Source organism: Papaver somniferum, chromosome 6, assembly GCF_003573695.1.
Source record: "Papaver somniferum cultivar HN1 chromosome 6, ASM357369v1, whole genome shotgun sequence".
Taxonomy (NCBI): domain Eukaryota; kingdom Viridiplantae; phylum Streptophyta; class Magnoliopsida; order Ranunculales; family Papaveraceae; genus Papaver; species Papaver somniferum.
In genome coordinates, this window is record NC_039363.1 from 26,180,411 (window position 1) to 26,197,003 (window position 16,593).

Here is a 16,593-nt window from a genome sequence, read left to right on the forward strand (position 1 = left end):
CTATAAATAGTGGAGATTATTTTTGGTATTTTTAGATTTATTAAAAAAATTGATGATGTCAGCAATCCGGAAGAATTCAAAATCTGGCCCCAAAATTAAAATTTTGGGCTTAGAAATATCAAAAAATGAAAGTATGGAGTTGATAGTGAAGGACCCATTTTGTGGGGCTTCTATATATTGAACCCACATAGTATGGGGGTTCTAGTATTTTTCACTTTGAAAAATTTAAGGTCACCCCTAACCAAGCCCGCCGGTAAGACTAGAGTACACGCGTCACTATTGATAAATTCCCAACACCTAAAATGATACATGTACAAAACCTAGTTAGCAATTCGGGATACGGGTAGTAGTTCGGGAGGGCATATGTACGGGAATTTTACGGATTCGGGTAGGTCGGATTTGGTCAAAAATCCGGTCAACGGTTCGTCGTTCGGACAGTAGTTCGGAACGGCATACGTACGTGCATATTCGTCTTATAAATGTGAATTCGGCACTTAAAATTCGGCTTACATATATGATAAATTGATAAGTATTATTACCTTATTACGAGACTAATTTTATTTGTATATGATTTATAAGATGGAAAAAACATTTTAGCGTGATTATTTAACATGAAGTAAACAATTTAATCGCATAAATATATTATAAAACGAGTTTATAGACTTTTAAACAAAAATTAACACATAAAACACTGGTTAAATAACTACCAATAGAAAATTTTAACTGAATAATTGTATTTAAATATAAAGTATATACAAAATCAAACAAAAACCAATTAACATGACTCTAGTCAGAGAATTACCTATGGGTGAGCGAGGTTGGCCGCAAACTAGGTTCGAAGTTCTAGTTCGGAAATATCATTCAGATTCGGTTAGTTCGGATACGTTCGCGAATCATTCGTGAGGTCCTTATAATCCGGGAACTAGGTTCGGAGTTCAAATAGTTCGGAAATATCATTCGGATTCGGTCAATTCGGATACGTTCCTGAATCATTCGGTAATGATTCGGAGAATTACTGACTAGGGTATAGCAAAATTCCTTTTTTTCATCCCATCGTCATCGTGTTTGGAAAGGTTTTGGAAATCACAGCAAAGAGCAGAAAAATAAGGAAAGTAGAGAGGCAGAGAGAGAAACAAAATTAGGGCGCCAATTTTAACCCTGTCGACCACATTTTGGCGCTCTAAAATCCCGAATTTCTCTCTCTCAACATCTCTTACTCTTCTCTCTTTATAATCCCCATTTTTACTTTCTCTCTCTGTATAAATCTCTCCGTCTCTGTCTAGGAATCTCTCATTTTCTCTTTTTAAGTGAAAAAATAATGGTGAAACCAGCGGAGCAGGTAGCTGTAGGAGGTGGAGGAGGGTCGCAAGTAAGATGTGCAGGATGTAAAATGATATTATCAGTAGCATCAGGAATGGTTGAATTTATATGTCCAAGTTGTCAATTACCACAAAGATTACCACCTCAACTTCTTCTTATGAGAAATAGTAGTAATAATAATCATTTACAACAACTACCACCAATTCAAACTCATGGGGTTGATCCAACTAAGATTCAACTTCCTTGTGCTCATTGTAAAGCTATACTTAATGTACCACATGGTTTGTCCAGGTTTTCTTGTCCACAATGTGGTATTGATCTTGCTGTTGATCTTACTAAGATCAAACACCTTAATCAACTTCCTCTTCCACATCAACTTGAAGACGTTAACGAGGTTTGCATTTCTTCACTTGTATTCATTTGAGAAATAACCCTAGTTTTATTATTGGGGTTTTGGTTTCAGAAACCAGGGCTTCTTAAATGCTAATAATAGTATTGATTAGTTAATCTCTGCATGATAAATTGCATGAGTAATTATTTTAAAAAGGCCCCCTTTTCAACTCATATTGTGGGTTTGTGATCTAAAGATAAATGAATCGTGCCTTGTGGGAGGATAAGATAATGTAGACGGTCCATCCAACTGACACGATACTTAAGTGTGTAACGATCAGTAGGTGTTGATTACTTGTTAATGTTCAATCAGCTAGCCTAGTGAAACTCTCCAAAAGCCTATATGGGTTCGAGAGAAGAAGACATTAGCTAATCATTCTTGATTACTCAAATACTCAGTGATGCAACTCTGTACTACAATTTCTTAGTTAACAGTTGAGACTTTCATAAATCCATAGAGATTCTTCAACTGTTCTCAACTACTTTAAATTTATGCATTATTAGTAAGATAAGGGTCGCAGCCCTCGGTAGAAGGTCTTATGCCATTATGAAAATGCCAGGTGGCTGTAGATGTGGAGCGAGAAGAAGACGAAGGTGGCTTGGCTGGAGAAACATTTACAGATTATGTAAGTTAATCCCATATGCTCTTTTTTGATGCACCTCTGCAATCTATTTTTTTTCTCTCTTTGCCACTTGGTTGTCAGTTCAGATGATATGTTTACTGTGTGGGTTTTTTATGCAGCGTCCTCCCAAGGTATCAATTGGTCCTCCTCATCCAGATCATGTTGTGGAAACATCATCTCTGTCAGCAGTGCAGCCACCAGAACCTACATATGACCTAGAAACCAGGGAGAACTTGGAGAGTTCAAAATCATTATCTTGCTTGCAGATTGAGACATTAGTGTATGCTTCTCAGGTTGCTGCCTAGTTATAAGAACTATTTTTCTCTTATAGCTCAAATCTTCAATGTCAAATATCCATTAACATGTATAACTTAATATTATATATTTCTAATCTAATTCTAATATCAGCCTTAAACTAATGGAATTATCTATCTGAACCTAAAGAGACACCTTCAGCACCTAGAAGGTGGTGCTAGGGCAGGATTTTTTATCGGCGATGGAGCTGGTGTGGGTAAAGGTCGAACAATTGCTGGATTGATATGGGAGAATTGGCATCATGGGAGGAAAAAATCATTGTAAGTATTCCTCATTCTATTTTTTTTTGGTGTGTGTGTGTGTTTCTTATTTAGAAAGGAAGAAACTTCACTTACGTTAGTCGGCAAGAGAAAGGAAGAAACTTCACTTACGTTAATCAGCACGAGTTTAGTCATTGCATGTGTTTGCTCATTAGCTATTTATGGGTTTGGCGGTTTATAACGTTTGATTATACAAAGTTCATATGCCAGTTATAATAGTCATTATTAATAGTCCACAAGAGCATGACTAGCTTTACTTAAACAAGACGGGAATTGTATCTTTTTGACTTTTGAATTCTGAAGTCTTGTAAATGGCAGATGGACTGGCAGAGATAAGTGAGTGAATCTTCGCATGTTTCTAGAACATATCAGTTTATGGCTGATTAGGGAAACAAGAAAAAAAACAGTGAAGTTATTATTGTTTCGCCTGCTTGACCTTTGCCCATGGTTAGGAAGAAAAGAAAACTCTTCACCCACAGTTTGTTATTTTGATACGTGTCTCTTCTTCTATTTAGGCTTATTTGTGGCAATACTCTTACAGGTGGATCTCCGTGGGGTCAGACCTGAAGTTTGATGCACGGAGAGATTTGGATGATGTTGGTGCCACATGTATTCAAGGTAGTCTCTTATGTGCTATATTTCTGAACCATATTAGTTCAGGTCGGAAAGTGTGTTTAACTTGAGTGGTTCTTAAGATGAAGCTTCATATCTTGGCTTTCTCATAATCTTAATTTGGCTAGGGAGCTATTCTAACATTATTTGGCTTTAAACTAGCATGCTCAAATAAGCTGGAATCATAAACCCCAAATAATTAAATAATTAAATAATCTATTATTTGATTCTTTTGGTTTTGCACTCCGTGAATATATTATACGCTTTATAGATTATAATCTAATTCTGATCCAGCTAGTCATATTATGCTACAATAGTGCATGCATTGAACAAGCTTCCTTACTCTAAGCTTGATTCGAAGTCCGTTGGCATAAAGGAGGGAGTTGTTTTCCTGACATACAGCAGCCTCATAGCATCATCTGAGAAAGGACGTTCTCGTCTCCAGCAGCTTTTGCAGTGGTGTGGGTCGGAATATGATAGTCTGGTGGTGTTTGACGAGGTACAAGAACTATATCTAATTTTTGTATGAGGATAGTTGCCAACCCATCTTTGGTAACTCATCCTTCTGAATTAAACATCTTACATAATCTATAATCTCCATTGTAATATATTTTAAATATCCTTCTGCTATTGTGGTCTTATATATCCGATTTCCTACAGTGCCACAAAGCTAAGAATTTAATTCCTGAAGCTGGATCACAACCAACTCGAACAGGAGAAGCAGTTCTTGAGCTTCAGGTTGATGCGATATTATTGGAGCCTGGCTTATGTATATTGCAATTTCTTTTGTTATTTAAGAGAATTTTTCTTGCTGTTAATTTCCATTTGATGTAACAGGATAAACTTCCGGGAGCTCGAGTAGTTTATTGCTCAGCCACTGGTGCATCAGAACCTCGAAATATGGGTTACATGGTCAGACTTGGGCTTTGGGGGGTGGGAACATGTTTCCCTAACTTTCGTGATTTTTTAGGTTGGTCTTTGAAGCCTATGATTACCATCTGTTCTGTTTTGGGTTACTCTGTAATATGTATGGAGTCTTGTATTTCATATGTTTAAAGCTTAAGTTTTACCTAAATTGATATTTGGCTAAAAACCTTACTTATATCAAAAACAACTTGTTGTCTTATGTGGGGGAACTTAGTTTTTAATACTCTTTGGTATTGGAAAAGGGTAGCACATGGATAAATTCTTCCAAAGTTAGAGGTCTTACTATACTTGTTAATGTTTGTGCATATTCTCATTCATAATAATTTTTTCATGCATTCCGTGTTCTTCGATGAACTTTACAATCTAGGGATAGAACCCGAAAACATAAATATTATGAAAAAAAGAAAACCCATTGTACTCTTCCAAAGATAGAGGTCTTGCTGTACTTGTTAATGTTTGTGCATATTCTTTACTAGTCTTGAAGTCCATCTCATTGGTTCTGTTTAGTTTTTATTGCTGATAAGCATTTTTGGACTTACTGAGGTTTCTATATGTGTTTTTCAACCTTGGATATGCTACCAAGGTTTTGCTTATGATTAATTCAAACTGAAATGAGGATGGCTAGTAGAACTCTATACCTTCTTTCTATATGGCACATGCAAATATGCTATTTATCTTGCAGGTTTCCGTTATCCAGCTTCTTGTGTGCCACTGGTCTTGCTTACCCACATTTACAAAAAATTGGATCTTAATCCTTACTATATAGGTGCGGGGGATGAGTATAGGGTGAATTTGCAAAGTTCATCCAATATCTTCTTTTAATAGCACCAATACAAATTTCGAGTTGGTGGCAGATAACACGTGTTTATAGTATTCTTTCCATCTACTGCTAAAATTAAACATATGGAGGGGGCCTCATTTTATTTTTAGTTCAGTTTCAACTTCTATTCCTGATTTTGTGTTCTCTTCTGCTTTCTGCCATGCTCTAGACTTTCTTCATCACAGTTCTTCCTTTTTTTTGTTTACTGAGCTGTTAAGTGTTTTTGGTGTACTGTTTCCAGGGGCTCTCGATAAAGGTGGTGTTGGAGCACTAGAACTTGTTGCCATGGACATGAAGGCCAGGTTAGAAGGGTTTTCCTTTGATCAGTATGTTCGAGTGATGTATATCACTTTATTGGTACTAATACTACCTAACTGTAATTGCGTTTGCTCTTCAGGGGTATGTATGTTTGTCGCACACTCAGCTACAAGGGTTCTGAGTTTGAAGTTGTTGAAGCCCCGCTAGATGTAGAAATGATGGTAAGTGCCTAAACAGATTAGTTTATGTAACATACAGAACTATTGTTTTGTTTTTGAATATGGTTTATCCCAGACTTACTAATTACAGCTAGTTTGTGCATTTACAAGGAATTAAGGAAATAATTTACATAGTTTTCCCTGTTAGCTTAAAACATGCCCATTTGAGTACTGTGGGAACATTATTGAGCTTTGTGATACAAGAGCTCTCTGCAATAAAATAAAGAAAATTCTTGCTTCTGTATCAGCTGTCAGGTACAGTTTCTCGAAATGTATATGTACTGACAGAGCTCAGTGTATTGCTTGTATCCAGTTTATCTCGTATTTTAGTTGTTGTCAACAAATATTGGCCAAATATGATACGGACGAAACAACATGTTGAAGAAAACATGTTTTCATTTTTATTATCTGGACCATATGGCATGTAGCAAAGCTACCGATGTCCAGGCCTCCAATCTGTTCTGCCTGTAACCTGGAAAAAAGGCAATACCGTTATGAGATTTGACGGCAAATATGTATTTCATTAATTAGTTTGCACTGTATGGTGGCTAGTGAAAAGAGATTAATTGGGTTACTCTATCATGCTGATTAAATATTTCAGCAGTAATGATCAACTTGTACTGATGTAGACCTACTTGTATTCTAAATATTTCTAGTTACATACAGTAATTTTAAGTAATGATTTTTACTTGCCAGATGAACGAATACCCTTTTTTCTTTCCATTATTTTACTTTCTGTATTGGTTCTTTTCCTTATTTTTTTGTCTCCTGCTTTTTCGTTCTGTGCAGTTATTCTTTTTTATGCGCCGTCGTTTTTTGTTCAGCTTTGTGATTCTATTTTCTCCAGTGTGAGGTGCACTGCACCTTGTGTCGTAGTCTTTGTTTTGGCCAGGACAAGAAATCTAAAAATTTAGAAGTTTTATATTTTTTGATCACAATTTGTATACATGTATCCCCGATCACTTTTCATTATTGTTATTTCCAGATTGAGTTGACTGCAATCTGAACAACCAAGTTGGCCACTTTGTGGATTCAATAGTTCTTGGGATTTAGAAGCACTCACAAAGATGAACAGATTCTGCAATGGAGTCGAAATTTTCATCGTCTCTCCATTTATTTTCTGCTAATCATGTTAATGCTTCTTTAATTCCAGAATTTGTACAAAAAGGCTGCAGAATTTTGGGCAGAACTGCGGGTGGAGTTACTGTCAGCAAGTGCAGTTCTTTGTGATGAAAAACCTAATTCAAGTCAATTGTGGCGTTTGTACTGGGCTAGTCATCAGGTAATTATGCACTTAGTATGTTAACCTACGTATTTATGATAGATTACATGTCTCATACACTGGTAATGTAATAGATCTTGGATGCGTTGAGCTAGAAAATCCCGAAATGCTGACTTGGCCATACATACACGTACGGATGTAATTGTCTCAATAATCATTTTGCTTGGCCATACACATGCATATCTAGTTCTCAGTAATACCATGTTTCATTTTTCAGTCAACAATTCTGTAAGATCTGAAATCGTAGTGACTACATAAACAGACCGTTGCTTGCATCTCAATATTATGTTTAAACAAAAATCTTTCAAGGACACACTTGACATCATTATGTGCAGTCAGATCATTGAAGTGACCGTCGAGGGTCATGTTGTCTGTGTCTGACATGGCACTATCTAGAAAGTGACGCGTCCTTGTTACTTCAGTACTTACTGATGTTTACCTCTGGAATTTCGAAGTTCTCTTATTTATAAATGGCTGTTTATGCTTCTGCTGCGTGCAGCGTTTCTTTAGACACATCTGTATGTCAGCGAAGGTACCTGCTGCTGTACGGCTGGCTAAGCAAGCGCTCCTAGAAAATAAGTGTGTGGTGATTGGACTTCAAAGTACTGGAGAAGCACGGACTGAGGAAGCAGTGACAAAATATGTATGCATTTATTGTACTTGTAGTTTTAATATATTTTCTATGCAAGCAAAGGACAGACGAGTATCTTCTTGCACGAGATGTTTATCTAGCTGAAATGCGGAAGAGGTACGGTCCTTCTATCATTTGCAGTCCTCATCACCAGAGAAGTATGAGTTATATGATCTGATATTTTTAGGTACGAAGCTGCTTCTGACCGCAAGTCAAAAATATTGGATATTATTCGTTCTTTAAGTCTTCCAAACAATCCGCTGGACGATATAATTGATCAGGTACTGGTCATCTAACCCAATTGTTTATTTTTGTCATTACATATTTTGCTGACCAAGGTACTGGTCAGCTGAGCAGACTTTTTAAAATTAGAGCTTTATTTTATTGGTCAAAAAAGATTCTAGCGGATTAAGTTGTATTAATAGTATTTCTGAAATAGAGTGAAGATCCTCATACATCATATTACTTGGTCAGCAAATATGCATTTGGATGTTGGGACAGCATTGGGATTACCAAGGGATTTTTTTTGGTAGTCTAGATTATCATCCCTGAAATCGTTTTATCCTAAATTTGTAAATATCATCCATCGATTCCCATTGATGGTAAAATGAACACTATCAAGTTAACCGGACCGTCCAGTTAATGGATGATTGGATTGCAAGTTTCAGAATGGACTGATTTTTTTGGTGAGATATTCTAATGACAATATCATTTATTATCACGAAAGTAAGTGCTTCGATGATCTTCATGTGAGTCCTACGAACAAAAATGTGATTTCGATGTAAATGTGGTGGTCGAGTTACAAATACTTGGATATGCTCGAGCAAACATTGGCCTTGTGAATAGTTACTAGAGCAATCAGGATTTCCTAGCTTCTCTTGGCTTTCATATCAGAATGGTGTTTTACTAGGAGTTTTTTTAAAGGAAAGTCATGGTGTAGCTAAATATTCAAAGATAAGATATAAACAAATAAGTAAAGGGTGAGTTCGCATCCTTCGCAGGAAAAGCCAACTGTGGACTTCTGCTTTAAGTCAATGAAACAAGACATTGTAGCGAAACAAATATCTGAAGGCATCAAATGATTATAAAAACTACTCATTTGCTGCTTGAATGTTTACCCCTGTAAATTTTCTTCTTCAATGCTACTATGAGCTACCCTCTGCTTCAATTCATCTACTATTCTGTATCAGCCGATCAATACTTCCATATTATGTGCAGCTAGGAGGTCCTGATAATGTGTCAGAGATCACAGGCAGACGTGGCATGCTTGTCAGGGCTTCCAATGGCAAAGGTGTCGTCTATCAGGCTCGGAACACGTGAGGATGGTTTCTCATTATATTTCCTTGATTTTAGATCTCCTAGGTTTCTGAATGATGTCCTCATTTTCTTGCTCCAGAAAGGAAGTAGCCATGGAAATGGTGAATATGCACGAGAAGCAACTTTTCATGGAAGGCAAAAAACTGGTTGCCATTATTTCTGAAGCTGGGTCTGCTGGTGTTTCTTTACAGGCAGACAGAAGGGTAACTAATCAGGTTCACACCAACACGTTCTATTTTCCTTACCGTGGTGGCAAAAGTCTTAATACTTAGACTAGATTTGGTGCTCAAGTTGCATTGTGAATTCCACTGAGTGCTATGTAATGCATTCATGCCAGAAAAGAAGAGTTCATCTTACTCTGGAGCTACCTTGGAGTGCAGACCGTGCAATACAGCAGTTTGGAAGAACACATCGGTCAAATCAAGCTTCTGCTCCAGAATATAGGTTGGAGATTCACTATTAATAGTTCTGCTACAGCTATATGATATCCTTTACCATTATTACTGCAGTTCTTTTTTTTTTTTTTTTTTTTGCCGATCAATTATTATCACTACAGTTTGATTTTATGGCGAGTGATGTAATGACATCTTAGTATGAGGTTATCACAAGTAGGTTGATTATTATAGAAACTCATTTTTTGGACTTCAGAATTAGGACGGACTATTGGACATTTCTTCTCCCTTGTGTATCAGTAGTCTCATCGCAACTAGATGAAACAGTTCCAAATCAATGAAGAAACGAGAAAGCATTAAATTATATAATCTATCAGAATTTTATATTAGTCAAGAGGACCCTAAGTCGTCTATTTTCCATGTTAGATATTATAATATACATATATATTATAAAGAAAAGTCTTCTGATCTGAGGTCTCTGGCCTTTTAGGCAAGTCACCTGATGTACTGTCATTGTATGAAGACACTTTTTTAGGAGGCAAAAGAAAGAGCTACACATTGAAATACTTGTATCTATTCTACACTTTTCTTAAGTAAATGATATACTTTTGCCTATACATTGTTAATATCTCAAGGTTCCCAATAAAATGAAATGAAAGGGGAAATAGATGTGGATCTTTCAGATGGTACATTCTCTATTGTTTTGGGTGAGGAAAGGTTATTTGGCTAGATTCTCTTGATTCATACATAGTTTTTTTTTCCCTTCAGGCTTTTGTTCACAAATCTAGGAGGCGAACGTAGGTTTGCATCTATCGTTGCGAAGAGGTTGGAGTCTCTTGGAGCTTTAACTCAGGGAGACCGCCGGTAAACTTGTTAATTGGTGCTAACTTAGCAATGTCCTTACTTAATTTGGTGCATTTTTAGCAGAGGTTACTGTTTTGTCCATTATGTGCTCACCATGTAGCTGCATAATTTATAGGGCTGGACCGTCGCTGAGTGCTTACAATTATGACAGTGGTTACGGGAAAAGGGCCCTTATGATGATGTACAAAGGAATAATGGAACAGGTTCAACATCCCGTGTATCTTCTTCTATATTGGATTGGTAAAACAACTCTGAGTTCTGCCTAACACTGTACACATTGTTTCAGGAAGCTTTACCAGTTTTACCTCCTGGGTGTTCTCCTTTGAAGCCATATATGGTTCAAGATTTTATTATCAAGGCGAAAGCTGCTCTTGTATCCGTGGGAATAGTTAGAGACACAATTCTTGGTATTATTTACTCGGGGGTGTGAATTTCTCTTTGATGAGTGGCGTAGGGTGTAAATATCTATCATTTCACAGGATCTCTACTCAAGATCTTTTCAAATTATCCTTTACCAAGTCTACCATAGACCACTGAGCATCCTTTTTCTATTAATGCTGCTGTAATTTTGTGGTTTCTAATCTAAACCTGTCTAATGATTAAATTTGTGGTTTTCAAATTTTTGTATTTGCCTGATGGTTAGATTACTGAGTTTCAAGTTCTAATGATTTGCATTAGGTAATGGAAAGGTCTCTGGAAAAATCGTAGATTCAGACATGCACGATGTTGGTCGTTTCCTTAATAGACTCTTGGGCTTGCCTCCTGATATTCAAAATAGGTCCGTACTTAAAAATTTGTTATGTTTATTACTGCTGTGCTTGTTTTGTCCAACTACTCTTGACACTAATGGTAACTGACGACTGCTTCTAAACACAGGCTATTTGAATTATTCATCAGCATCCTTGATCTTCTTGTTCAGAACGCGCGCTCTGAAGGACAATTTGACTCGGGAATAGTTGACATTAAAGCTAATGTTGTTGAGCTACAGGAAACACCAAAGGTTAGTTTCATGCAAGATTATCGTCTGATTGTTATTTCTATTATGTTAACAACACCAATTGTGCTTGTTGGGCGTATGATTTCCTTTTGTTGTAGACTGTTCATGTGGATCGGATGTCTGGGGCATCCACTGTACTGTTCACCTTCACTTTAGATCGTGGAATCACATGGGAGGTACAAACAAGTTTCCTCTTCATATAGATAGTACGATAAACATGAAAAGCTTTTTGACTATCTGCACTAACCATCCTTAATTATACTGTTTATAGTTTGCAAAATCCTTGCTTGCCGAGAAGCAAAAGGGTGAGCTCGATTCAAGTGATGATGGATTCTATGAGTCTAAGAGAGAATGGTTAGGAAGAAGACATTTTCTATTAGCAATTGAAGGGTATGATGGTTATTGTTTCTCTTTTTTCAACATGTATGGTTGTAGTATGATAGACCAGTACCTTCACTTGATAATTGAACTGGCGGAAAAGTTACTAGGGATCAGGGTTACTGTAAGTGTTGCTTTTAATATTTATAATGGCCGAAGCAGATGTCTCTTGTTTTTGGTAGCGTTGTTGAGTGTTGATACCAACCCATAGCCGAGTTTGAAATTCTCCAGCATCTTATTTCCTACAGACAGGCAGAAAAGAAAAAGAAAATCTTGTGGCTGAAATTGGAAGGGTCTTAGATGTGTCTTCTTCCAGAAACCATTCCAGTGGCCATACTTACCTTTAAGTCCTTCCACAATGCATTCTAATTTTGGCCAAGTCATACCATTTTTAAGTGCTTGAAATGCTATATTTTGTCTTAACATTTTTTCTGTTGGTCTGTCGTTTCAGTTCCACATCAGAAGCTTATAAAATATTCCGCCCTGCTGTTAGAGAGGCATTGAGGTATTTAAATAAATTTAAGTTGTCACATCAGAATCTACTGGTTGCTTCTCTAAATCTTGTGACAAATTGGTTAACCTTTTCATTACTAGAGAAATGCCCCTGAAGGAGTTAAATAGCAAGTACAGAAAATTATTGTCACTAGAGAAGGCACGTAAAGGCTGGGAAGATGAGTATGAAATTTCTTCTAAACAGGTAAAGGTTCCTTAAAGTTATTAAGTTTGTTAGGATGTAAAATATTCATCGTCTTCTCTTTCTTGTTTTGAACTTGATTAAAATGCAGTGTATGCATGGCCCCAACTGTAAGATGGCAAACTTCTGTTCTGTGGGTAAAAGACTACAGGAAGTCAACGTGTTGGGTGGACTTATTCTTCCTGTTTGGGGCACTATAGAGAAGGCCCTCGCTAAACAGGTAACTTGCATCATCCATCTACCAATTTTTTGAAGGATTCCTCACCTTTGTTATAAAGTGGACAATATGATATGTATAAAAATGACGGACATAACTCACTTGACTATGTTGCCTGACTGAAGGCCATTGTTTGTATAAATTTTACATATGTATCAGCAATGTATTTTCTCTTATAAATAATGAGCGATATAAACAGGCTCGTAATAGTCATAAACGGCTACGTGTTGTACGTATAGAGACCACAACAGATAACCAGCGAATCGTCGGGCTCCTTGTTCCCAGTTCTGCTGTTGGATCCGTGCTTCAAGGTAAGCTTTTTCCTTTCTCTTTTTCATGGTTTGTTTCCTGTTGCTTTTTGTAACTCAGAACTAGCAGTTGATCAACCTTTTCTGATATTGTTGCTAGTTCTGATTTAATGCTTGCTTCTCCTGGCAGTCACGTGCAGAATCTGCTCGGGTGTCATTTTCACATCTGCTTTTCTTGTGTAGATTTAGCATGGGTGCAAGAAGTTGATGATTGAAACCGCAAACAACATGTTTTGTATAATTTACAGTTTTCATTTTTGGGCCAGTAGTCCCCAATCTACAGATAAAGAGGCATTACTTGGACGAAACAATGACTGAATGTTCCATTACATCTTCCATTACGGCGGAAACCAGGAAGAGCAAAATATACATTGCCAACGTTCTATATAGAAGATACTACTAGGTTATCATTTTTGTTAAGTATTGGTCTCTATCCTAAAATATTGTATATATTATCATCATATGTGCAGATTATGGAAGTACAACCGTTTTCTGTGTATTCTACTTTTTTTCTTTCAATATCAAATGCTAAGCATCAATTGAAAGCGCCGCACATTTTCATCAACAGTTGAAATCAAAGGTTTGTGATTAAAATGAAAACCTTATTCCTTCACACACCACACACCAAATAACTCAGAATGCCAAAACAAAAGCTAACATGCATAAAGACAGAACACTTGCAGGCTTCTATATATCTGAAATGCCTGTTAAGATGTTCTCTTATCCGGGTGCTTTCAACGAATGAAGGGAGCATCGGCATGTTCATCAGAACAGTAGAGTCCAGGGCGCTGAGTGAACCCTTGGCGTTTAAGAATCTCTCTTGCTTTTGACACCAATACATGAATAGTAACTGAACCATCACTCTCTGCGATTATGGTTTGAATAGCATTACTGAGAGCTCCATAAGCATCATCAGCATTAGGGTTTGCATCCGCCGAAGTCTGATCAATCTGGCATCCACTGTCCAGGATCCCGTTATCAGGTAGTGATCGCTGACTTGATCCAGCATAAACTTCTTGTTTGCTGCCAACTTGTGTTTCCATTGCAGGTTTGGCGTAATTGTCATCATTTTCGTCTAGTTTGTGCTTTAAAAATTCTTGAGCTAAACATCCAACCATTCCCAAAAGTCCACCACTTCCACCATTGCCACCTCCAGTTTGGAGTTTGTCCAATATAACCTTCATGAATTTCTTCACCTTAGGGCTTGAATCTTCTCCGAACACATCGAACAATGTGGGAGAATTTTTCCAACATCAATGTCATCGTTGCCTGTTTTCTGTTTCAGGATTTCAATCAAAGTTGATATAGGTAGTGATCTGTTCTTTACAGGTCCATCCTCTTCTAGCTCTTCTTCTTCGTCCCCACGGCAGTGTCCACTAGGTAAATGAATGCCACGAGATTCCAAAGCATCATTGACTTTCCGGTGCAAGAAATGCTTGAACCCAAATCCAGAACTCTGCTCTTCACCTTGACTCTTAGTAGTTAGTACTCTCTCCAATTTATTCTTTAGCTTCATCAAGCAAACCTCCACTATGACACGAATCCGATACAATCGTTATCCTACAGCCTTCTTGGACTTGATCCACATACTCCCTGAAATCATCATCTGCAAACACATATACAAATAGAATTGACCAAGAATTATTATACCTACTGAAAGATGTAATCAAGAACAACACTATTGAGGAAAACACAACAAGAATCATACAAGCTATCGTATAAAATGATCAAAAAAATAAAACAACATTAAAAAAAACGGAAATGCTATTCTAAGTCCTCCTCTACGCCCCATTCTACGCCCAATCCAACGTGGCTACCAACTGTACAAGATTTTGACGAAAAATCATGTTCCACATAATTTCGTTATCACGTGATTTTCTCTGTTTTCTCAGTCTTCTTTCGCTTGAGAAAAATATCTCTCTTAATCTATGTTGCTGTTCTTCGCACCTTTTATCAAACATGATTATCAGGTCTGAACAAGTATAGACCCGAATGTGAATCAGTAACACCATGAACCACCAACCCTAGACAGAGAAATTCTCAGCACATAATTATGGTGAAAATAAGAAATTATCAAACCTCATAAATTCAAACTGGTTTTACCATGAAATGTCCAAAAATCACCTTCTATATCATTTTTTCTAACAAACCCCTATTTCAAATCAGTGATACTATTCCATTAATCAACCTTATGTTTCACTCAAAAAAAAATAAATCTCAATCATGGAAACTTAAATCGAAGGGGTGATAATCTATTTGATTTTTTGACTCTAGTTACATCTTAAAATTCTTAAGAATTCAATATTTGTTATGCTGTACAGAATAACAAACACAGACAAGCAATTCCGAAATCAAAATTGGATTTCCAGAAACAGTGACCTAAAAGTGTTATTGTCTTTATTACTCAGTTTTTTCGATTCCTTCAATTCAGTCTTCTAACTAATCTCAATTAGGATTTTAAGAGCGAGATAGACAAGATATACTGATTTTTCAATATGGGCAGATCTGATTTCAATGGTGGAAAGAAGAGTGACGAGAGTTGTTAATAATGGAGAACAGAAGTAGCACGAATGTACACGGAACAAAAGGTAACTGCACCCACGTGATTGGGCACAGAGTAGGGCTTGGAGCCGGACTCAGAATAGCATTTCCGTAAAAAAAAAAAAAAGGGTGGGGATTGGGGGTTGTGTTTGTATTGATTATTACCAGTGATAAGATTCATATCAGTTGGGACAATACATTCATCATAACCAGTGTCATTATCTTCACCAGTTTCAGCAGGGAGACGTGTTCCATGACCACTGTAATGGAAGAATAAAACATCCCCAGGTTCACCAGATCTAATCAGATCTGATATTGCCTTTCTATGTTCTTACCAGTTGGTTGAATATAAGAATCATCAGTATCAATCAAAACAGTGATATCTTCTTCTGCAAATCCATATTTGTGATTGATACATCCTTTTCACATCATTAATGCATCCTTTCGGTTCTGCTTTTGTTCCTTGGTAGTTGCATCAAGGAGAGGGATTCCCTCACACTTTTATTATCACACTATCTCACACATTGGGCGTCATTTTTGCAAATAAAAACCAAACCGTAACGGATTTGAAGCTAATATTTTGGGGATATGTTCCTCTTACCAAGTTCTACATAATGACCAAAAATGAGCGTATTCCGAGACATATAACACCATCATCTACTACTGTGAACACATAAATCACGAGGCCATCCAAGTGTTCACAAATAATATTCGCATACGTCCTAATTCTAGAATCGTACATCGTATACGTAATGGGATGATTATATCGATTCATCGACTCAAAGCCTTCGGGCTTGTCATTGTCTAGTCGAATATTATCATAAATAATATTCGTATAAGGAAATAAATCAAGAAATCAGTATAAATATAAAGCATACGAAGTTTAACGCGGAATGTAAGGTGCCGAAATGTAAATGAGACAGATTTACGTGGTTCGGCACTAAGGCCTACGTCCACGGGGTTTGGTGTTTCACTATGTACTGAATGGTTACAAAGATAGTCAAATGACTTTAGAATATCCATAGGTCTGCGGAAGTAGATGGATTACTTACTCTTCCTATTTCTCTCTCATAGGTTCTCCTCTAATTGCTCTCCAAATTGGTCTGCCCCCCTTCTCTTAGTGGAGAGGGGTATTTATAGGGAAGGAACGTGGGTCCCATCTCTGAAGTGCCGTTGTAATCTTATCTTCTTGTGCTTTGTGCCCATTACGCAGAGGTCTTCGGTATATG

The 16,593-nt window shown here is 37.0% G+C and overlaps 1 protein-coding gene and 1 pseudogene across 1 annotated transcript; one reads left to right on the forward strand and one right to left on the reverse strand.

The window, feature by feature from the left end:
* Window positions 1-1,069: 1,069 nt before the first annotated feature.
* On the forward strand, window positions 1,070-13,385 carry LOC113290674 (protein FORGETTER 1-like). Its single transcript, XM_026540257.1, has 29 exons — window positions 1,070-1,714; window positions 2,271-2,336; window positions 2,453-2,626; window positions 2,778-2,908; window positions 3,450-3,526; window positions 3,838-4,019; window positions 4,181-4,258; window positions 4,358-4,490; window positions 5,509-5,569; window positions 5,665-5,746; window positions 6,897-7,025; window positions 7,525-7,668; window positions 7,715-7,773; window positions 7,844-7,937; window positions 8,875-8,972; window positions 9,053-9,188; window positions 9,311-9,417; window positions 10,134-10,229; window positions 10,345-10,432; window positions 10,516-10,636; window positions 10,908-11,007; window positions 11,106-11,229; window positions 11,325-11,402; window positions 11,498-11,616; window positions 12,056-12,109; window positions 12,199-12,301; window positions 12,390-12,518; window positions 12,715-12,826; window positions 13,007-13,385. The coding sequence occupies exons 1-29, from the start codon at window positions 1,319-1,321 to the stop codon at window positions 13,036-13,038; spliced, it is 3,303 nt and encodes a 1,100-aa protein (XP_026396042.1). The 5' UTR covers window positions 1,070-1,318; the 3' UTR covers window positions 13,039-13,385.
* Window positions 13,328-15,833, reverse strand: LOC113287197 (annotated as a pseudogene).
* Window positions 15,834-16,593: the final 760 nt, after the last annotated feature.